We start from the raw sequence: 22,678 nt of genomic DNA, 5'->3' as shown, positions 1-22,678 counted from the left end.
ACTTTTGGAAAGCTACTAGTAATCCATGGATGGGGCCGGTTGTCAGGGGAACCTGACATGATGAGTGGGGACTTTTGGTCCCCACCCCAACTTCTGGGGAGTGCAGAGGGGCTGCAGAAGATTAAATTCAATCACCAGTGGCCAATAACTTAGCCAATCATGCCTGTGTGATGAAGTCTCCATGAAAACCAAAAGGATGCAGAGCCTGGTGGACCTTGCCCTGAGTGCCTCCTCATTTAACTGTTATCTGTCTCCTTTATAATCTCTTTTCTAATGAACTGGTAAGTATTTAAGGAAATGTTCCTCTGGGTTCTGTGGGGCCCTCTAGTAAATTAATCAAACCCAAGGGCAGTATATTTGGGAACCTCAGACTTATAGGCTGTCGGTCAGAAGCATGTGTGACAATCTGGCCCTGCCATAGGCATCTGAAGTGGGGACAGTCTTATGGGACTGAGCCCTTAGCCTGTGGGGTCTGACACTAACTCCAGGGGGAGAGAGTCATAACTCAATTAAATTTGTAGGACACCCAGTTAGTGCCCCCCAAGAATTAGAGAATTGCTTAGAAAAAAAACAGATGTAGGTGTACTAATGTACTTCTTAAAGGCTGTTGGATATACATGTTGATGAATTCCTTAGCATTTGAGTCCACATGAGGTATGCTAGGTGAAGAGTCACCCTTCCAGAGTCAACAATCAAGACCTTTCATAGACCACCTGCTAAATTCGAAGGTTTCTCTAACCCAACCCCACACCTGTTGTATTTCCAATACTTTTGAGCAAGGTGTCTTCCCAAATGCAAGTAAGAGTGTTTCTTTCTCCTTTTGCATTCCCACCACAGTGCCCAGCCAGAAGGCACGCAATATTTGCTCAATAAAGAAAGGCATAGGAATGATTCTTGTAATGTTTAATGACCCCTAACTTATCGTGAGAACCAAAAAAAAAAGAAAACTTTATTGGAAGGCAGGCAGGCAGCAACGGAATTAGAATTCTTAGGTGGTTTATCTACTCTTTATATCCTTATCATCAAAACCTATTACAGCGGATCCCAGTGTTAATAGGAGGCCACCAAAGGAAGCCCGGTGACAATTGTCAGTGACTTCATTGAGTAGATGGGGGGTGGGGTGGGGGTGACAGTATCAAACAGGCCATTTGCTTTCCTCAAATGTGTTAAAGCTATCACTCCACCCTGCCCCCCCCCAAGAAGAAAAAGATGACTTTCTAAGCAAGAGCAGAAACAAATTTTGATGGGTTCCAGTCTTAGTCTATTCTGGCCATTATGACAAAATACCATAGATGGGGAGGATGGGGGGTGGAAGGGCTTATAAATGAGACATTTATTTATCACAGCTCTGGAGGCTGGACGTCCAAGATCAAGGCGCCGGCAAACTTAGAGCCTGGTGCAGGCCCACTTCTGGTTCAGAGAGCGCTGTCTTCTCACGCTGTCCTCACGTGGAAGGGAACAGGGAGTTCTCTGGGGCCTCTTTTATAAAGGTTCTAATCCCATTCGTGGGAGCCACAGCCCCTTGATCTAAGCAACCCCCAAAGGCCTCACATCCTGATACCACCGCCTTGGGGGTTAGGATGTCAACATGTGAATTTGGAGGGGACACAAACATTCAGTCCATAACAGAGAGGACCCTTCCTCACCTCTTCCAGGATTCTAGAAAAAGCCTACATGTCTGTGAAGGGACAGAGACGTAGTCCCTGATGTTGAAATGCTATTATTATTTGAGACCAAGTATTTTTTTTTTAGGCAAGGCAGCCCTTGGTTGAGCTCACAGATTGCAAGGACCTTATCAGCTTACAATCCCTTATTTTTTAATTTTTACACCTGGTCTTTCTAGCTGGTCTCCCATCCAAGACCTAACCAGGCCCAACCCCTGCTTAGCTTCCGAGACCAGATGGCATCAGGCTTGTTCAGGGTGGCATGGCCGTAGACCCTTCCTATCTTTAAACTCAGTCCTGTCTTGGTTTAAATTAACATGGATGTAAATCTTATTCTTCCTGTGACATACAGAAAAATAGCCATCAGAGAAGCTTAACATTTACTGAGTGTTCTGCGTTAGGGACCTCGATTAGAACTGGGCAGGTAAGAACTCTGATCTCGTCCTGCATTTTAGAGACGAAAAAGCCACTAAGTAGGCTCTTTGTGATGCTAACTTTAATCACCTGGTTAACGAGTGACTAACATACCTCTCAGCTGGAAAGGCTGTTTTCCCTTTGTAATGTGTGGGGTGATATGTTGGTGCCCCATGGATATCCCACAATCGTTCACCCCTTAACTTTAGCATCCACTGATGACAAGAACCCTGCTCTACCATGTGACAATTCTCTTCCCGGCATCCACTCCACACGATTCCTGTAACATTGAATAAACGGTAATGTCACACTTGTGTTCAGCATCTGAAGCTGTCCGCCACTTAAAAGGCTTAAAGTGTCTGCTAAGTAGTCACTGTTAACAGCAGAACTTTAATTTTCTTAGCACCAGCTTCCACATCTGTATTTCAGTGGCTTTCAACTTCGGCTGCTCATTAGAAACACCTGAGGCATGTTAAAAACTCAGGCCGTCCCGGTGGTACCCCAGGCCAGTGAAATCAAGTGTCCAGAATGACAGCCAGGTGTCAGTATTTTGCAAGGAAAACCTCCGCTCTCAATCCTAGTGGCATTTCTCACCATTTCAAATTCAGAAAGGTAGATGCTTTGGGTGAGTCAATAAAACTTACACTTTTATAAAAATGTGGAAAAAGTGCAACATTGTCAGTTTTCTTTAGAAAAATAGTGCTCGTAAAAGTCATGATTCCTTAAGAAGCAAACATCACAGACGTAAGTTGCATCATAGGATTTCTGGGGAATCAGGTCCACAATAAGATATATTTTCTGCTCAGTTCTCCAAGAGGCCACAGTGATATTGCAAAAGTGATTAAGAAGGTGCCATTCCAGGAGTGCATGACAAAGAAACGAAGCTGATAAGTCGGTGGAGGGAGCAGAGGGGGCAGCAATCTAATTTTGCCTATAGGGTCGAAACTGGCCTTGAGTTTCTCTCAAAGAAGAAACTGAGATCATCACCAAACATGAATGATGCTTAAAATTTTCAAACCCATCCCTATGTCGCATTTTTTTCAACCAGAGATTTATTATATTTCCCCAAACTATACAAAAGTAGAGGTTTCAAGTAAGAGCCCAATCATGAGTCATGTCCATCTTTCTGGCAAATGTCAAACGAAAAGATGCTAGAACATTCTTACAACAGTTAACTACACAGTAACTGCATTGCAAAACCACAAACACTCACTCCAGAAGTAGGTTAGCTACAAATATGGAAGATTCATTCCATCAAGAAAAACGAATAAAGGAAGGAGGGGAAAAGAGGGGTATATAGGTAGGGGTGGGGGAGGGAGAGAGAGGAGGGAGAGAGGGAGCACGAACATGAATAAACCAGTTCCTTCTTCTCTCTCTTATGTGCTAATGTGAAAAACTCGCCATGTGGGAATGCTGTTAAGCAATTTTATTACTCAATAAAACATGTGAAACAGAAAAACCTAAAAGAAATATCCTCCAACTTTAATCACGTCCTGTCTCCTGCCAGCATCCCTGAGGCGGTAACTGCTCAGGTCCAGGAGGGAGGACTTTCACCTGAGTGGTAGGCCAGGTGTGTGTCGGGGGCGGGGGGGGGGGAACAGGGATTTGAGCCCGCCATCCCCCACCCCAACTCCGTGGGCCTGTCGCTGAATGTCCGAGGCTCAGTGGTGAGAATGTGAAGCAAACAAGCTGCCCATGGGGGCAGCAGGAGCCAAGTCCTGTTGGTATAGCACTCTGACAGTGACACACAGGACAATGGGGAGTCTCCTTAGGGAGATGAAACATCGGAGTATTTTTTGAGCCTGAGCAGGCAGAAGCCAGAAAACGACAACATCCCTGGATCACTCTCCTCTCTCCTCTGACACCAGGGAGAACTTCGGGGAGAAGGGACTCAAGCATTAAAGCTCTTCTGTGTCAGGACCCAAGTCCCCATCCTACCCGGTTCCATCGCAGGTGGGACGCTGAGTCAAAGGGTGGCCCAGAGTGGCGAGGACGCCTCGGTATGAGGAGCTAAAGGGGAGAGAAGCCTGGCGGACGCTCCAGCCAGCAGGTGTGGGGGACAGTCACGTGCTGGTCCCCACGGCGGCGGTCATTGCGCATGGAGATTCTCCCAGCCCGTTTCAAGCTCCAAGCAGAGGCCGCAAGCGCGGCGTTACCACATCTCGGCCAGCAGGTGGCGCCAAAACTCCCAACACGTTCAAAGTCAAGTTGCTGGGCGGAACCTTACAGAGAAAATGGTGAATCCCTGCTAGTCAAGGGAAAACGGCCGTCTCTTTGCCACCTGCTCCCTCCCCACCCACCACCATCACTAACGAGGGCGTCTGGCACATGATGGGGCCCTGAATACTGGGGAGAAACATGTGCCTCGCTAAACAAGCCTCGCCAAATGAAACAAGAATGGAAATAGTGCCTTCACGGGTGTAGTAGCCTGGCCCTGGTATCTTAAATTTTGCAAGCGGTGGCAGCTGATATTCTGGGGGAACTCTTATCTCCTGCTTCACCACCTAAGACGAAACTGCTGGCAGTGGGGCCTCGATTCAGCACCTCCCTAAACGCCAACTTTACTTCACTGGTGATTCAGCTCGGCTGAAACCCCAGAGGGATTCCACAGCACTCTGCGCAGCCACACGTGGTGACCCCATTCAGTGCGCAGAAGTCAAGGCCATTCTCATAGCAGCAGGATGAGGCCAACCTGCAGTACTGACTTCAGCAATGCCCCTCAGGGTCCCAGAAGCAGCCAGCTGGGAACAGACTTCAGGAAGGACCTATAGATCTTATTTCAGTCTATTATCTAAGATCATAACCCACTCGAAGCAGCTCAGACCAACCTGCTAGTTTGTTGACATCACCGATAATCACAGAAAAAGATAGATGGACAAAAGGCGACCTATGCCTTACTGGAGAGGCATTCAGTGGCCACTTGCCCCCCGCGTAAGACCCAAAGGTGCACAAGGCAGTTCAGTTAGGTTTTAGGGTCAACATTCCATTGGTCTGGGGGTCACATGGGTAGAGCCATCATATGACAGCAGCCCTGATTGTCAGATTTGGCATAACCCCAGCAACCCAGGCATCAGAAAGCAAAATTTGCCAAACTAGGAAACAGATAACTCAGTGTCTTCAGTAAATATATTGGAAGCCAAAATAAAAAGTACAAGATGCAGACTTAAGAGACATATCATCCAAATGCAGTGGGGACATTACATGGATTTTGATTCAAACAAACCAAATGTAAAAACAAGAGACAGGAAATCTTGAACACTGACTAGATATTTGATATTAAAGAATCATTAACTTTTCGTATAATAGAATATTGACCTTTAGGAGATACATATTGAAATATGAGAAAATGACACATTTGGTATTTGTTTCAAAATAATTGATAAAACAAGAAATAATTTGATGACCATTGTAAGTTAGTGATGAATACACAGGGAGTCATTGTACTGTTTTCTCTACTTTTCCATATGTTTGAAAGTTTCCATAATAAAAAGCAAAAATATTTTTAAGTTCTTGTACAAAAAAAATATGCAACAAAGAGACTCATAGCATTATAATTAGAGACGAGTCATACACATCGCAAGCAAAATAATGTTGCCTTAAAAATGCAAATGAATTCTAAAAAGTTCCACACATGGTAGTTACAATTTCCACATGCAATACATCACTCCCAAGATAAGTTAAAAGGCAAACATTTTAAAAGGAAGGCCTAAAAAATATACATTTTGCAAGGGATCACCTGCAAGTTTTGGAATTAATTCCAAGTTTTCTGCATTCTCAAAACTCATAGTGTCTCGATTCTTTGGATCAGTCCCTTCTCCAGGGACCTTTGTATGAGGTCATTATTTAACAAACACCGATACGTGTTAAGTGCTCACACAACCTCGCTCTCCAGAAGCGGACATTGCACATGAGGCTGCAGGCATAGTACCAGACCATTACAGCAAAACATTGGAAGACTCTGAGCGTATGTGTGTCTATAAACTTTTATTTTAAAGAATAATTCTAAGAGTTAGGCTCATCATGAGACGGCAGATTACATTTGATGCTGTAAATAATTTACTTCCCATGTGCTATCACCACCAGTCTCAATATGCAGAATGTTACCTCTCGAAAACTCCGGTTCAAATGTTTTATTTCATACTAACTGGATAAAGAAATACTAGAATTGGCGCAGAGGGGCAATGACCATGCCTGATGTTTTGACAAGATTACCTCACATTTCAAAGCTTAAACCTTTTGTATGAAATAAAAATCTAAGAGCTTTTTCCTTCTCCCATCTGAAGTACCTTATTTTACCATAAACCAACCCTTTGGGAATTGCCATGAGATGCATCATCCTGGATGATGGAAAAAAAAACCTAGATAATATGTTAATGCTTCTAAATCAGGGGTCCCCAACCTCCAGGCCACAGACCGGTACCAGTTGGTGGCCTGTGAGGAACATGGCCGCACAGTAGGAGGTGAGCAGTGGGTAAGCAAGCGAAGCTTCATCTGTATCTGCAGCCGCTCCCCAGCACCAGCATCACCGCCTCAGCTCCGCCTCAGATCATCAGGCATTAGATGCTCATAGGAGCACCGGTCCCTGATGCCACAAAGGTTGGGGACCACTGCCCTAAATGACTCATTAAGTCTGACCACTGAATGATCTATTGGCTGATTTCCCTAAAAGACCTTCCCGCCAAAGGTGATACCTTCAGCTTGGCGTGTATACCTTTAACATGAGTTCATTCTTTATTCATATTTTCAATTATAGTGCTTATGCTGCCATTTTTGTCAGGAGAATCTAAAACCAACTAAAAAAGAAACTAGACACCAAGATACCAAAATCTTTCATGCTTAAAGGCAAATGTATTCCGTTCCTTTCCATGTAACACACTGTAAAGGTATCTACGCTCCTGCTCTTTTCCAAACCAAGTTTGCAACAACCTTTGAGGGTCCATTTGTCCTCCGTGGCAAGTTACCTTGCGCCACGTTCTGGTATCTTACAGAAGGAAGGGAACGTTCTTGCTGGCCTACAGACTAGTCGGGTGAGGAGTGTTCTGGGAGGAGAGCTTATGTCTATCGTGTCTTCCATCGTGGTCAAGCTCACGGTTGGGCCGTACTGACTTGCACCGACGGACGCCTACAGAAGCCATTCGGACGCGCCGCAGCAGGGAGGAAGGCACAGGAGGGGAGGAGGAGGAGGTTCGCCGTCCTCAGGTGGAGTAAGGAGGCTGCTAGCTGGAAAACCCAGGAATACTGGAAGTGAAGTCATCCTCCTTAGGATGCCATGCCGAGCAGAAAGCCTCCGAAAAAGCCGCCAGTCACTAGAACGTTCTTCTTCACAAATAACACCACCTATGAACAGAGGGTAGCACAATGAGTTATTTTGCTAAGGATGTCGTTATTAAAAATCACCTCTCCTAGCTAGGCAGTCTTGACAACATCGGTCCCCTTCCCTGCTGTGTAGCTTGCGCTTTACCCACAAGGCGATGGGAGCCAGGAACAGACGTACACGTGAAGACGAGCACTGGCTGCTGAGGGAGCCCGACCGGAGGCAGGATGCGGATCGCGAGGTGAGACGATGGGTCTTGGGGTCAGGGTGCGGCAGGCGTGCTAGGGCATCGTGACCAAATTCGAGGGGTGTTTTCGAGACAGGGCCCTGTGACCAGAGGGCTGGCCACATAGGGGATGAAGAAGGGATGTCATGGGCAGCTCAGTGGCTTCCGTCTTTGGTAACGGGGAAGGGAGCAAAGCCGCCACTCAACGAACTGGCTACAGAGGCAGGTGGCGCCTTCCGGTTTCATGCCTCCCATTTTCTGGCACAGCTACTGTGCAGCAGAGGCTGCGTGTCGCTGCGGTCCCTCCACGCACTCGTCCTATCCGGCCTCGGTCTGTCCATCCATCCATTCGTCCCGCTGAGGAGATGCTGTCAGTTCTTACTCTGACACTTCTCTGCATCAGGGGGTCATTAACAGGTGAGGTCCCCATTTTCTGAAATTCCCAAGGCCTCCCACCTCCTGGAAAAGTTCCCGCTCATCTAAGGCTCGGAGCCCACGCCCAGCACCCTCCGGCTCCCATGGCGTCCTCCACGGCCTCCACCCGACAGGACTTGGGTGAGTGGGTCGGACGTGCTTTCTCCCACGTCCCTTAGAAACTGTCCATAGGGACCACACATCCAGTATCCTGGCCTAAGCTAGGGGACAGTGACTTCATTCAAAAACCATTTAAAGCCACTCACATCCTGACCTTCCCCTGACCTTTTCCACATTCCACTACCCCATTCCCCTGGGGCCCTCCAGCGCCACCCCGACTCCCACTGGGCCTACGTCTCCCTGCGTCACCTTCACTCCCCCTGACTCCACTGGGCCCCACGAGTCCCTACTCGATGCATCATCCTTTGCAATCTGCCACCAGGAGGAATGAAAAAATCATGCAACTTCCTAAAATAACTGCTGTCATTATCTTTACTTTCTTTCTTCCTACTCGTTCCTCAAGTTGCTAGAGTTTGGCTTTCAACTCCATCGCCCTGGTAAAGCTGTTGTCACAGAAGTCACAGATGACTTCCTTGTCGCTAAATACTGAATTCATCATCTTCGTTCCCTGCTTCCCAAATAAGACCACGGGCTCCGAGGGGGGAACCAGCCGCTCTGAAGCGTGAGACAGTGCCAGGCCACAAAGAGGAACACAAAATTGTGTGGAATAAAGCAATTCTAAACCTTTCGCTTAGTTTATAATGAGTTCCCTCTGCGAGTCAGCAGTTGGTTCTAATCAAGCATTAACCTCATATTTTTTTAATTATATACTCTTCCTGTATCATTAAAGAAATTTTCAACAATCATGTACTACTTTTATAAACATCCGAATAGTAAAGTTTTGGTGAAATGAAAAAAGTGTAACTCTCATAACCTGGAGCTCGCAGAGGAGGGATGGTGGGAGGCCAGGAAGCGGGGCGCCGTCTGAGCTCCGGGCCCCCTCCTAGATGCCACTTTCCACTCTGGGTAAAGGACCAGCACTCGCCACCGTACAAAGACTGTCATCGTGGACCTGGCCACGTGAAGTTCTGTTCGGTTTCTTCTGGTCTCAGTCATTTACCACTCATCTGTCTGCTTCCCAATGCCCCCAGGTTTGCTGACATTTATTGTCCCCTGGTACTCCTCTCCTGTCCTCTTGGTCCTGGTGGGTTTAACCTTTTTTATTTTGTTATTGTCATTTAGAAATATTTCAGAAGGAAGCAGAGATAAATGCGTGTGTTTAATCTGCCATGTTTAACCTAAGTTTATCTACTATCACCTGTTTGATGACATGACTTTCTCCTGTCACTGCTACTAGAGTGTGGGTGCCTCAGGCACAAGGCCTGTTTCAGTTTAGCTCTAAATCCCCACTCTGCTCTCACTCTGTCCCTTTCCTCTGTGAATCCAGAACCCCAGTGTCCAGGGTATCGAAGGTGCCGGTCACGTGCTGCGCCTTCTTGGCGCCTTGATCCTGGTTTACTTCCAGTTTAGGGCATTTACTTCACATCTGACATATTTCAAAAGGTAAAAAAGCAGTAGCAAAATAGATCCCTTTAAAAAGGAAGACTTTTCCCCATCCCTCCAGCACCAGCCGCAATAACCTAACCTAGCTCAGGGGTACGCAAACTACACCCCACGGGCTAAAGCCGGCCGGCTGCCTGTTTTTAAATGAAGCTCATTGCAACTCAGCTGCATCGACTTGTCTACGTATCATCTATGGTTATGTCTATGCTACACAGTGGCACAGACCACGTGGCTTACGAAGCTGAAAATATTTACCATTTGGCCCTTTACAAAAAACACTGTCAACCCCTGGGCTAGACATCCTGCCAGCTGCGTGTGGAACAAGCCAGGACATTTCAGAGCTGTCTGTGCACGGAGACAAAATATGACTTAAATGATCATACCAGCGGTACAATCGACATCCTGATCGGTCACCCCACACACTTGCTGTGCTACAAGACCTAGCTCAAGGGGCGGCTGACCCACCTACATGCACGTGGCACCTGGCATTCTCACTCACTGACAAAAGTCACCAAACACTTCAATTACTCAGCTTTAAAAAAAAGCGCCTGTGAGGTAAAGATATCCCGCTCAAGGTTGCCAAATAGGCGTGTCTAGCCGTGTTTTTGAACACGCAAAATTGTGGTCCCCCATCACACGCGGCACGGACCGAAGCCAGCCTCACCTCCTCCGCCTTGCTCTTCATCTCCGTAGGTAACTGGTTGCCTTTGCGGATCTTCAGCTGTTCCTTGGCTTTTTTCATGTCCTTCTCTACGCGCTGCCAGTCGACTTTGATGTACCCAGTGTGGTTTGCAAGCTACAGTTTCAACGATGACAGCGAGAAATAAACATAGGCTTGTTATTTCTTTTTTGTCAGGATAAATCACTGAAGTACATTATTGAAAAAACCTTCTGACTTTCCATTTTGGAGACATTCTCCATCTAGTTCTTTGTATGACAATGACATTCACTCAACATCTACTGAGCATCCGCCCTACGTGCAAGGCCCTATGTCTGGCGCCAGAAATCAACTGACTGCCCTTCGATGGCCGGGGGCGATTCTCTTTATTTATGCTTTTACCTCTCTCTAAAAAGTTTTCAGTTAACTTTAAAAAAATGGTAAAATCAGAACTGGAAGTCACGCAGTTTTCTGATGGATTCACATCATGCAAGGAACAGAGAGACCGATCACGGCCCATCAATCGATCGATCCTCCATCCCTCTCTTCTAGTTAACGGCAGCACCTACTATGTTACCTGAACCAGGCTGCAGAAAATATTTGCAATATATATAATAAACGAAACAGTAATACTCATAAAAAAAAGTCAAATTCGTCTAGAGATCAGTAAGAAAAAAAAACACTTGAAAAATGGGCAAAGGCAACCGACAGAAGAAAGTGGACGATAAAAGGAAAAAGTTCAGCTTTAAAAGTAACTGGGGAAATTCAAATTAAAATTAAGGAGCTGCTATACTTTTGTATCACATTAGAGACAATTACAAGATCAAAAACATCGCGCGTTGGTTCGGACGTGGGAAAACAGACACTCTGATCCCCTCTCACAGAGACCGTTATGTCCATGAGAGGGCGACACGCCACTATCCACCGACTCGGGAAGAGCACACAGCGTCATGCCACATTCGGAACGGCAGCTCTCGTCGTACCCGCTTTACTTTTAACGGTCAATAACTGGAAATCACACAAAAGTCCGTCCACACGTGAATGGATAAGGAAATTGAGCCATGTTTACGCGACAGGGTATTAGTCACCATCAAAAAAAAAAGAAACTGCATATAGCGGGGACAGCGTTCGATGTCAAAAAACTGAACGCTAGAGCAAGTTCCCAATTCCTTTGCGCCACCCTGGCTGTCCCACAGAATAAATGGAAGCGCTACTTGAGGGCTCTGACGACAGAAGAGCAGCTGACTGGGGAAACCCAGAACTGTGTGTGTCCCGTTTCCCCTCCTGCATCACGTGGCCTACCCCCAAGGCAGGACTCGGAAAAAAAAATGGGACAAAATTCAGCACATGCTCATGAGAAAAAGTCTCAGAGAAACAGGTAGAAGGAGGAATATTTCCTTAACTTGATAAAGAGCATCTACGAGGACCGCTACGGCTAACGTGGTGCTCGCCGGTGGAAGCCTGAAGGTTTTATCTAAGTGGACCAAGCGGAGAAGGGGCAGTCACACGGATTAAAGGGACAGAACAGAAAGTATAGAAAAAGACAACGCAATTTAAAAATGGGCAAAAGAGTCCACGGCCACGCCACCCTGAACAAGCTCGATCCTGTCTGTTCTCGGAAGCTAAGCAGGGTCGGGCCTGGTTAGCACTTGGACGGGAGACCGCCTAGGAAGACCAGGTGCTATAGGTGTAAAAACATTAAAAAATAAGGGATCGCAAGGTGACAAGGTCCTTGCAATCTGTGAGGTCAAGGGTTGCCTCGCCTAAAAAAAGGGGGGGCGAGCAAAAGAGAGGCAGAGATAAACAACAGGGTAAAGACAGTCTCTTCAAAAAATGGAGTTGGGAAAGATACATGCAAAAAAATGAAACTGTTCTACCTCCGTACGCCATGTACAACACAGTCAAACTGGATTAGAGACTTAAATTTAAGACCTGACACCATTAAACTTCTAGAAGAAAACACAGGCAGTAAACTCTGATATTGCTATTAGTAGTTGTTTTCTGATCTATCTCCTTAGGCAAGGGGACAACAGAAAAAATAAACAAATGGGACTATATCAAACTAAAAAGTTTTTGCACAGCAAAGAAAACCATCAACAAAACCAAAAAGACAACTCACTGAATGAGAGACGATGTCCACCAATGATATATCCGACAAGGAGTTAATATCAAAATTTTATAAAGAACTCCTGCAACCCAACACCAGAAAAACTTAACGATCCAATTAAAATATGGCCACAGGATCTAAAGAGACATTTCTCTAAAGAAGATATACAGTTGGCCAATAGACATATGAAAAGATGCTCAAGGTCACTAATCATCAGAGAAACGCAAATTAAAACCACAATGAGATATCACCTCACACCTATCAGAATGGCTATCATCAATAAATCAATAAACAACAAGTGTCGGCGAGGATGTGGGGAAAAGGGAACCCCCGTGCATTGTTGGTGGGATTGTGAATTGGTACAGCTGCAACTGAAAACAGTCTGGAGTTTCCTCAAAAAATTAAAAGTAGAACTCCCTTATGCCCCAGCAATTCCACTCCTGGGTATTTATCCAAAGAAATCCAAAACACTAATTTGAAAAGGTCTGTTCACCCCTGTGTTCACTGCAGTGTTATTCGCAACAGCCAAGCTATGGAAGCAACCTAAGTGCCTATCAATAGATGACCGGATAAAGAAGAGGTGGAACATATTATATACAATGGAATAGTACTCAGCGATCAGAAAAATGAAGTGTTACCTGTGTAACAACATGGATGGACCTAGAGGGCATTATGCTGAGTGAAATAAGTCAGATAGAGAAAGGCAAATACCATATGATTTCATTTATATGTGGAATCTAAGCAACAAAAGAAATGATTTCCCAAAGAAAATGAAAAGACATACGCAGAGAACAAGCTGGTGATGGACAGAGGAAGGAGAGATTGCGGGGCTGGGTGAAGGGACGAAGAAGTACAGATTAGTAGCTACAAAACAGACACGGGGACGCAGAGCACAGCGCAGGGGATACGGTCAGCAGTACTGCAATGGCTGCGCGTGGTGCGAGGCGGGCGCCGGAGCAATCGGGGGGGGGGGGGCACCTCATAAATACTGTAAATGTCTGACCGTTGTGCTGTACACCTGAAATTAATATAAAATAATAAAATATAAAAATAAAGAGCTGTGCTCATACAACTGGCAGTAAATAGTATGTTAAAGAGGAAAAAAAGTACGACTTGGCAGTTACAGAATCGTCACGGGGATGTGAAGTCCGGCACAGGGAATGTAGTCAGTAATACTGTAAGAGCCATGCGTGGTACCAGGTGGGCGCTAGGCTAGTCGGGGCGATCACCTTGTAACTTGCATAAATGTGTACCCGCTATGCCGTACTCTTGAAACTAATATAAAATAACAATAATTTAAAATAAAACTTTAATCGAAAATAAATAACTTTGAAAAATGGACAAAAATCCTAAAGAGACACTTCACTAAAATGGATGCAAAGATATCACGCGTCGCTGACTACACCATTCTGCACCGCTCCGTTGGGAGTCAGGGCCGGGGCGAGTGCCCAAGGAAAGCCACAAGAGCAAGGAAAGCTATCGCGTATCTAGGAATAGCATGGAACCACAGATGTACAAGATCTACTTGGAAAAAAATAATAAAAGTAATAATAAAATAATAAAAAATATTATTATTACTTTTTTTATTAATAATAATAAAAAATAATAAAAGACATCGAAGACCTAAATAAATGGAGAGAAAGCCCATGTGCACAGAGACGTGACTTGATAGCATAAAAGATGTTCATTCTTCCCAAATTTATCTATATGGTTCCCAAGCAATCCCAATCAAAATTTCAACAGAATTTCTGAAAGTAATCAACAAGCCTGTTCTAACATTCAGATGGACAAGGAAAATTACCGAAGCAGCCACAGCGCTCCTGAAGACAGCGTGTGGGAACTCGTCGTATCGACTGTCAGGGCCTAGGAAAGGGACAAAGGGGGCCGGTGGAGCAGACGCAGAACCCAGAATCACATCCACGCACGCGTGGCTTCCGGTGCATGCTGGAGGCAACACTTTGAATGCGGGGGGAAAGCGGCCTGCAGTAAATGCTGCTGGGACAATCGTCAGCATCGAAGAAAGGACACTGGACCCCTGTGTCAAACCACGGCCCTGCTCCGCTCTCCCAACATTATGCCTAGCACCACCCCGCCGTCATCCCACTGATGACAGATCACGTGAGGGCACAGCACAGACGCCCCCTGTGCCCCCTGCCCGAGCGGGGAGGCGCCCCTGCACTCCCGGAGCGTCTGACTGACGAGGCAACAGAATCGCACCGAGTTTTCCCAGAGACACTTCCAATTCTGGCTAGTCTGGCAGCCGGGGCCCCAGACAAGCACAGCTGACATGCAGACACTTCGAAGCCACATTACAGGATTTACGAAGTGAGAGGCAGGCGTAGGGAAACCTCGGGGACAGAGCAGGACTGTGAGTCTAGCAGTGACACAGCTGTCCATGCACTTCCGTCTGAGCGGTGAGAGGAAGGACACGGAAGGCCTGGGGAGGGGGCCCTGCCTGCAGGGAGCGTGACCTGTCCAGCGACAGCCCATAGGGAGGGAGCCAGGAACCTAGCTACCTAATTGGGGGTTGGGAGGAGGCCGCTGGCAAGGTTCTAGCCACCAGCACAGTGCTGTAGCAGTGACATTCTGAGGCTAAGACAGAAAAGAAGGTGCCACTTGCACCCAGAACACCTGTGTGTGGAGCCCTGCAGTCGCTGCAGTATACGAAAGCCAAAACTACACCACGCGGAGGAACAGGGACCCAGTGGAGGAGCCACGAAACCCTGAAGAGACGGGGAGGGGGGAGACGGGGAGGCCAGCCGGCCCCGCTGCGGCCACCGACCTGCAACCAACAAGACGCCCGCCACGAGAGCCATCTTAGCTCTCCCTCAGTTCCCGACCCACGGAAACCGTGGGAGAGAATGAAACAGTGGCGGCTTCAAGCAGCAGGCGTGGGGGGTGTTCGCCGTGCAGCGATGCTCTGCCGAGCCCAGGCCGGCCAGACAGTCGCCCAGCCTCCTCCTTCCGCATACTTAATATTTACCCAACCAGTCTTGGCAACTCGCTCGTGGTTCCAACGTAGAATTTACCTTGCAAAAATGAGGGATGCCAACTGCGAGAGGAGACTAAGGGCAGCGGTCCCCAAAGGCACGTTAGAGTCACCTCAGGAGTTCAGACGTAGTCTGATGTGCAAGCACGCTCACGCCTATGTGATCCGCGGCAGGCCGCAAGCATCGGCGCTTGTTAAAACCCCAAGGTGATTCCAAGGTCGAGGCAGGTGTACAGACCGATGTTACGCAAGCAGCCTGAGAGAACCAGCACCCCGGCTTTTCGAAATAAAGTCCAGGCCAAAGAGACAGCAGAGGACATCTGTCACATAGCCCTCATTTCTCATCAACTGCTCTGGGCTCAATGTCTCCTTTGTAGAACTGGCTACGTTAGTGTATGGGAATAAATCGTGTTGCACAGCATTTGCAACACACTTTGTATTTTAGAAATCCCATTTCCTGAATATTTCAACTGGTCTTAAAAACTCTGTAAGGGAGCTATGATAAAAGATCTGTACTTATGTCCCCATGTTATAAATGATGAAATAAAATACAACTAGTAATTGATGAAGCTTGATTCGAATGGTCACTAGTGTTGCAAACAATACATGTAAGCGAGTGCAAAAGCTCTTATAGCATGATATTGGCAGGACTTTATTGCGGTTCCTCATGTCCCAGCCCTGACGGGCAAGTTCAAACATCGAGGGATATTTCACATACGAACCTGAAGGAGGAAAAATCCACCGCCCACAGCTGTTGCGGCCAACTTGCCAACCTTCTGGAATATGAAACCCGTGCACCTAAAAAACCAAACCAACGTCAGTCAGGCAAGTTGATAGGTTGTCAGGTACAAACAGTTGTCAGACATATATAGTATTAATCAGCCAGAAAATTCAGCCATTTGTAACAATGTGGATGGACCTAGAGGAGATTGTAGTAAGTGAAATAAGTCAGGCAGAAAAATGTAAACACTGTAAGATCTCATTTATATGTGAAATCAAATTTTTAAAAAACTGCTAGAAAAAGAGATGAGGGGTAGGGGAGGAGGGACTGGAGGTAGGTGGTCAAAAGGTACAAATTTGCAGTTAGAAGATAAACAGGCGCCAGCGATGTAATGCGCAATGTGATGACGATAACTAACGCTGCTGCGTGCGACACGGGAAAGTTGTTTAAGACTAAGAGTTTTCATCACAGAGAGTATTTTTTTCTTTTCATTGTGTCTATGTAAAATGATGGTTGTTAACCCAACCTACTGCGGTCATCATTTCACATTACGTAAACCAAACCGTCATGCCGTAGGCCTCAGGCTCACACAGTGATGGATATCTGTTATTTCTCAATAAAACTGGGAGGAAGTGAGGACAGATAATATCAGCTCCAATCTCAGAGTTCTGAGAAGGAAATGATGTGTCTACATAAATACTTTAAATGGTACCCGAGGTGTAGGAAATACTATGTGTAACCCAGCACTTTAGCATGGTGTTTAGAGGAATGCCACGTGTTATGGGATCTATTTCACGGAAGTCAATGTGTTTTTGTTGGTTAAAGGAGATGATTCCTATAACCGCAATATTAAATCATGCAAAAAAAAAAAAGACACTAGCATCTCTCACACCACTTACCATCCAGTGACACCTCCAATTAATAGCTGGGTGGCCACGCTATACTTTTCGACGGAGGGTCCAGATTCCTGCCCGAACAGCTTACGCCACCATGGCTGCTTTTTAGCATATTCTGCAAGGTCCAGTGACTCAAAATTCCCGTCAAAGTTTCCTATAAGAAATAAGATGCTTAATAATAGCTACTTTCACAATAAATTCCTACCATTCTCTTAACTAGATTAAGGGATTTTTAAATAAACAGTTGTAATAAGAACTGCTAAATATTATTCTTTTTGTCTAGAAGTCCAAGGTCTATTCATGGTGCCACTAAGCTAGGTACCCAAATATCGTTCGATTTTAAATAGTAAATTAACTCTGAAATTCTGACTAACAATTTTTGGAAATCAGACTAAAATCAACAAACAATATCAGTCTTAGAGGGAAAAAAAACCCAGAAATTTTAAATCAGTACTTTAGGCTTTCCTCTCAAAATGGAAACCAACGAAAAGGACTTAGGAAAGACTGCAAGTAATACCTAAGAATGCATCCTAAATGAAATGGATTTTCTTCATTTGCCTCTCCTTTTCAGAAATAACTCAATACTATTCGATAGCCCACGAATTCACAAATTCTCAGTATTATGTGGATCTCAGTGACAATAAGAAGTAATGTTTAATTGAGCTCTTAATATTAAACATGAATATCTAATTAAATGCACAGAACAAAATAGGTACAACACAAGGTACTGTTGATTAATCCCATCTTATAAGTAAGAAATGGAGGGTCAGAAGTGATATGCCCAAGAAGGGAAAAAGAGTTAATGAAAATGTCTAATCCCTTTCTCTGTGGGAAGATAATGTAGGGATAAATTTAATGAAAGATGAGCAAGATCTCTCCACTGTAAATGGCAAAACACTGCAGAGAGAAACTGAAGAATGACCTAACTAATGGAGATACATACCACATCTAAGTTTCGCAAGACCTGCTGTGTTTAAGATGTTCATTCTCCCCATATTGATCTCCAGACTCCACGTGTTCCCAATCAAAAAGCAGGTTTTTATCTAGAAATTGACAAGCTGCTTCTAAAATTCACGTGGAGATGCACTGGATGCCCAGAGTACTGTTCCTGTTGCTAAGGCTGTACAAGAACTTGCCCCCGAAACGCGATGGCGCAAAACAATCATTCACTATGTTCTCACATCCTGCGGATCAGCACTTTGGACAGGTACAGCACTGCAGCCCATCTCCGCTGCCTTGTGCCGAGGCTTCGACCCGGAGACTTACAGGCCGGACCTGGAATCATCTACTGTGGTAGATGCCCCTCTATGTGGGACACTTTGGGCTTCTTTAAAGCATGATGGCTGGGTTCAAAGGTGCTGATCCCACAGGAGAAAGTGAGAGAGCGACGGAGCTCGAGGGCGAGGCAGAAGCTATGTTACTATTTAAGTCCTGGCCTCAGAAGTCATGCAGTGTCACTTCTACTGCATTCTGTTGGAGCGGTCACAAACTCCCACCCAGATTCAAGAGCCCATCACTCAGTGGAAGGGGTGCCAAAGTCACACCGAGAAAAGAGCATGTGGAATGAAAGATATTGGTGCAATAGTTTAGAACAATACAATGTGCCACGAGTGGTCAAAGCAATTTTGGGTACAAAAGAAGGAAGTTCAAAGGATTTCAGGACTTCTTACGAAGCTACAGTACAATACAGCTAGCTATCTCATTTCAAGACTGACCTAAGGATACACAAATGTATACATGGAAGAGAATACACAGTCCAGAAGTGGTTCCACACATACAGTCGGTCATCCGATTTTCAAAATACGGCACCAAGGCCATTCGATGGGGAAAGAAATTCTTTCAACAAGTTGTGTTAGAATTATTAGGTGACTGTAAAAAAACAAAAACAAAAGCCTCAATTCCTAACATCATGTGCAAAATATAATTCAAGAATTAATTCAAGATGGATTATAGATCCCAATTTAGCAGAACTAAAATATGAATGTTTGAGGAACTGGGCCTCCTACAGCCTCAGAAGTAGTTAAATGAAAAGTTTTTCCTAATACAACAAAACATTACTGCTATTTTGAACAAGAAATTTTCTCCGTGGGTTAAATAATATCACTGAAATATAAGAATGAGCTTTGAGTTTTGCTTTAATGGAATTTTACTAAACCCCTTAGCTCAAAAGGGGGATCAAATTAGAGACTCTTAGCTCACGCAACTTTATTCAGTCATTCAACAAACACTGTTAAGCACTATGTAGACCGAAGTAAGTCTAGCCTTGCTCATGGACCCAAGAATTCAATGATCGCAGTATCATGTGATCATCACCATGATAAAGATGGAAATTCATGATGTCAACCTCAAAAGCACCGGTTTTGGGGGAGGGCTGACTTGTAGTGTACGCGAGTGTGGTCCCCTGCCGAGAGGACATCACTGAACTGTGACATCACTGAACACAGAGCTGAGAAGAGATGCACAGCCTGCTCCATACCATGTTACTTCCACCACAACGACACAATAAAAATAAATAACCTCATGGGCACAGATGACAGTAAAACACGGCAAATAATAAATGATGAGTTCTGAGTATTTTCACTGCCTTTGTTTTTAACATAATGTACTTTTAAGTTTATATAATTGAACTTTGGGCTCTGTTTAGCAATCAATCGGACCTCGTAAGCAAGGGCTGAATTGAATCTAACCAGGAAACACTGAAAGATTAGGAGAAGCGTGACTTAAGGGACGTGCTCCACTGCGGACTGTGTCAGCGGGAATCTTCCTTTGACTACGTGGACTAAATTAAAAAAACTATTTCAAAGTACCATCCCAGTGTACCAGTCTTTGAAAACCTTTGGAAACCATCGACCGTGCGGGGGCGGGGCGCTTTGCACACAGAGAGACACCCGCCGGGTGTTCGGGATGAACGTCCAAAGGGACAACGCCGCCGCCGTAGTCTCAAAGCGCCAGAGCGCTTCCGAGAACGGGGACGGAATGTCTCCGGGCTTCGGCTGGAGGGGCGGCGCCGGAAGGCTGAGCGAGCGCGGGACACAACACCGGGGGCAGCTCGGCCCCAGCCAGGCGCCTGACCTTGGCCGGCCCCTGGGAGCCGCTGGGCCAGGGGCGAGCCCCGGCCGCCCTCCCCGCCCCCGCGCCGCGTGGGCTCCCTGGGGACCTCTGCCGGGCCTGGCGGGCGCGGAGCCCTCCCCCTTCCGCGGCCCCGGGAGGCGGCTCCCCGCGGCGCCGGCGGCGGCGCGCGCGCCCGTCCTTACCTTGACTGGACGCGGCCATTTCTGCGAGCTGTTCTCGCGATGACACCTGCTGGGGCTCGGTACGGTAGGACACGGAGTGGCGCCCCGTCATCGCCGAAAGCTGGCTTCCGGCACGTGGGGATGATGTTTCCATTCCCGCGGCGGCGGCTGAAGAGGGCGGGCCGGGCGCTGGGCGGCCACTCCCCATCCCCGCGCGCGGCTGCGTCACAAGGCTCGGCGAGCGGTGTCGCAGGCCCGGACGCGCGTGCGCAGAAAGCCTCTCCCGGCGGAGTCTCTCCGCTTGTCGCTTACGCGTCAGGGAGTTCCTGCGGCGGGATCGTGACCCGGCCCTTCCCCAGAATGGGCTGTTTACCCTTTAGTTTACTAAAAATAAAGCAAGCAGGCTTGTTGTTTGTTCATGTAAACATTAAGCAAATACTTATCGAGGTCTCTATCCCTGACTCTGTTGTAGTGGAGGAAATCAGACTTTTAAAAAAACATTTAAACAATCACAAAACTAAGAGAAGCGCTCTGAACGAACAGGGCCCGCTTGCCTGCAATGCCTCTGGAGCCCTTTAACCGTGTGCCAGGGTGCATCTCCCCGCCCCACCCCTAAGCCACTCCCCTCGCTGTCACCCCATCCCAGTTAATGGCAGCTTCGCCTCTCCAAACACCTCGGTGTTATTCCGAGCTACTCTCAGACCCCACAAATCCAATTCCTCAGCAGCGAATCCACCCATTTCTCACTCCTCCAGCTCTACCATCTTTGCCCAGGTCGACCCGCTCCTGCTCTTGTCCCCCTAAAGTCTATTCTCCCCACCGGGGCTAGAAAGATTAGTCTAAAAGGTAATTGTGCTCACTGCCCTCCTCTACCCAGAGCCCTACCATGGCTCCCTATTGCCCTCAGTGTAGAAACCGAAGTCCCTTTGCTGAAAAGTAACCTTAGTGAGACTTTTCGCGACCCATCCTCATTTATAATTGCAAGCTGGTACACCTGCCTTCCCCTGCCTCTGCTTACATTCAGCCCTTGGTATCTGAGAGATGGGTTCCAGGGCCCCCACAGATAGCGACCTCTGCAGATGCTCAAGTCTCACATAAAATGGAATAGAATTGTGCAGAGCTTCGGCCCTCCGCATCTGATTCCCACCCAGGAAGGCGGACCCCACGGATATGGACGGCCAACTGTACTTTCCTTTTGTGCATACCTCATGGCATGTAAGGTGCTCATGTATCTTAAGTGTTGCTTATTGTCTCTCGGTTGTCTCTATTTTTCACTGCTGTGCACCCTGTGCCCAGGATAGTGTCTGGCTAGGACAAATGGGTGGTTTTGTAGCCTCAAGCAAATCATTTAACCCTCTCTATGCCTCAGATGCTTCATTTGTACATACTCGCTTCGCAGTCTCATTGTGAGGATTAAGTCAGATAATGTGTCAAGCACCTGGCAGAAAATTACCACCACGAATTGGTAAAAATTGGACCGTATCTCCCAGAACGCAGGAACTGCTTTTTATTCATCTTTGAGGCATGGAAGCATAGCACACGAGTTATGAGCATAATTTCTAGAACCAGATTACATGGGTTTGAATGCTACCACTTACAAACTGTGTGACCATGGCCAAGTTGCCTAACCTCTCTGTGCTTCAGTCTCATTACCTGTAAATGAAAACAAGAACAGCAGCTGCGTTGGAAAGAGCTTAGAACAGTTTCTAGCACGTGGTGCCTGCTAGCTTTTACCTCTGCAACCTGGCGCTTGGCAGAGACAGAGAATGTTTACCCCAAAAATCTTCCTCCCCCTTCTTTCCAAGCTGGATAAACATTCTTAACCATGCAGAACTGGACATTCAATAATATTTTTTATTGCAACCCTGGTTAAGTTTCTTATTAGCTCCTGTCCTTTGAGGCCTTTGGGTAGGCCCTCACTCTCCTTCATAGATATTAACCCAAGTAGGGTCTCTGTTTGAACTATGCAAGGTCGTTCGTCATTTGTGTCAACTCAACATCAACAGGACTCCCCAATTTGGGGGTGCAGTGAAGAAAGAAACTATTCAGTGCAAGCAGCTCAACTCTGATACAACACAGCTGAGGAACAGCTCAGTGTCACAGCTAAGTTCTGAAGCAGCATTGCTACCAGGTATCCCTGGACCCAGGCCCCTACATGGTTAGACAGCTCCACTCCGGTCCATTAACACACCAACACCACATCTATTACGGATCCAGCCATGGAAAGGGAAAGCGAGCTTTCCAAGCTTGAAGGGAGCTTATATAGACAGAAGTCTCAGCCCTTGGTTCTTGATTGGCCCATCCTCATGCAAATATGGACTCCAAATCCTCACAGTTTGATTGGTCCAAAAGGCACTGTCTTGATTGGTCAGAATGGAGCTGCTCTGATTGGTCGGTGAAGGTGCTGATGTAGCTGCTCAGCTTCAATTGGATGGGGAAAGCCTCAGTCTTATTGGTTGAAACACTATTCCAGTAACTG

At 46.5% G+C, this 22,678-nt stretch overlaps 1 protein-coding gene and 1 pseudogene across 1 annotated transcript; one reads left to right on the top strand and one right to left on the bottom strand.

Annotated features, from left to right (window-relative positions):
• Window positions 1–5,186: 5,186 nt before the first annotated feature.
• On the bottom strand, window positions 5,187–20,445 carry FUNDC2 (FUN14 domain containing 2). Its single transcript, XM_016133479.2, has 5 exons — window positions 20,221–20,445; window positions 16,970–17,120; window positions 16,072–16,147; window positions 10,260–10,391; window positions 5,187–7,415 (listed from the first exon to the last, which is right to left on the bottom strand). The coding sequence occupies exons 1-5, from the start codon at window positions 20,405–20,407 to the stop codon at window positions 7,338–7,340; spliced, it is 624 nt and encodes a 207-aa protein (XP_015988965.1). The 5' UTR covers window positions 20,408–20,445; the 3' UTR covers window positions 5,187–7,337.
• On the top strand, window positions 11,825–11,943 carry LOC118608002 (annotated as a pseudogene).
• Window positions 20,446–22,678: the final 2,233 nt, after the last annotated feature.

This window comes from Rousettus aegyptiacus, unplaced genomic scaffold (assembly GCF_014176215.1).
Source record: "Rousettus aegyptiacus isolate mRouAeg1 unplaced genomic scaffold, mRouAeg1.p scaffold_m13_p_9, whole genome shotgun sequence".
Classification (NCBI taxonomy): domain Eukaryota; kingdom Metazoa; phylum Chordata; class Mammalia; order Chiroptera; family Pteropodidae; genus Rousettus; species Rousettus aegyptiacus.
Note: the sequence above shows the minus strand (reverse complement) of the source record. Positions and strands in the feature narration are given on the sequence as shown.

Excerpts from the sequence above, each read along its gene's own strand:
- FUNDC2 (XM_016133479.2), bottom strand. The coding sequence starts at position 20,407 with ATGGGGAGTGGCCGCCCAGCGCCCGGCCCGCCCTCTTCAGCCGCCGCC. Across the intron at positions 16,148-16,969 it reads ATTGGAGGTGTCACTGGATG|GTGCACGGGTTTCATATTCC; the intron begins GTAAGTGGTGTG and ends TTGGTTTTTTAG. Across the intron at positions 10,392-16,071 it reads GTGGATTTTTCCTCCTTCAG|CTTGCAAACCACACTGGGTA; the intron begins GTTCGTATGTGA and ends TTGAAACTGTAG.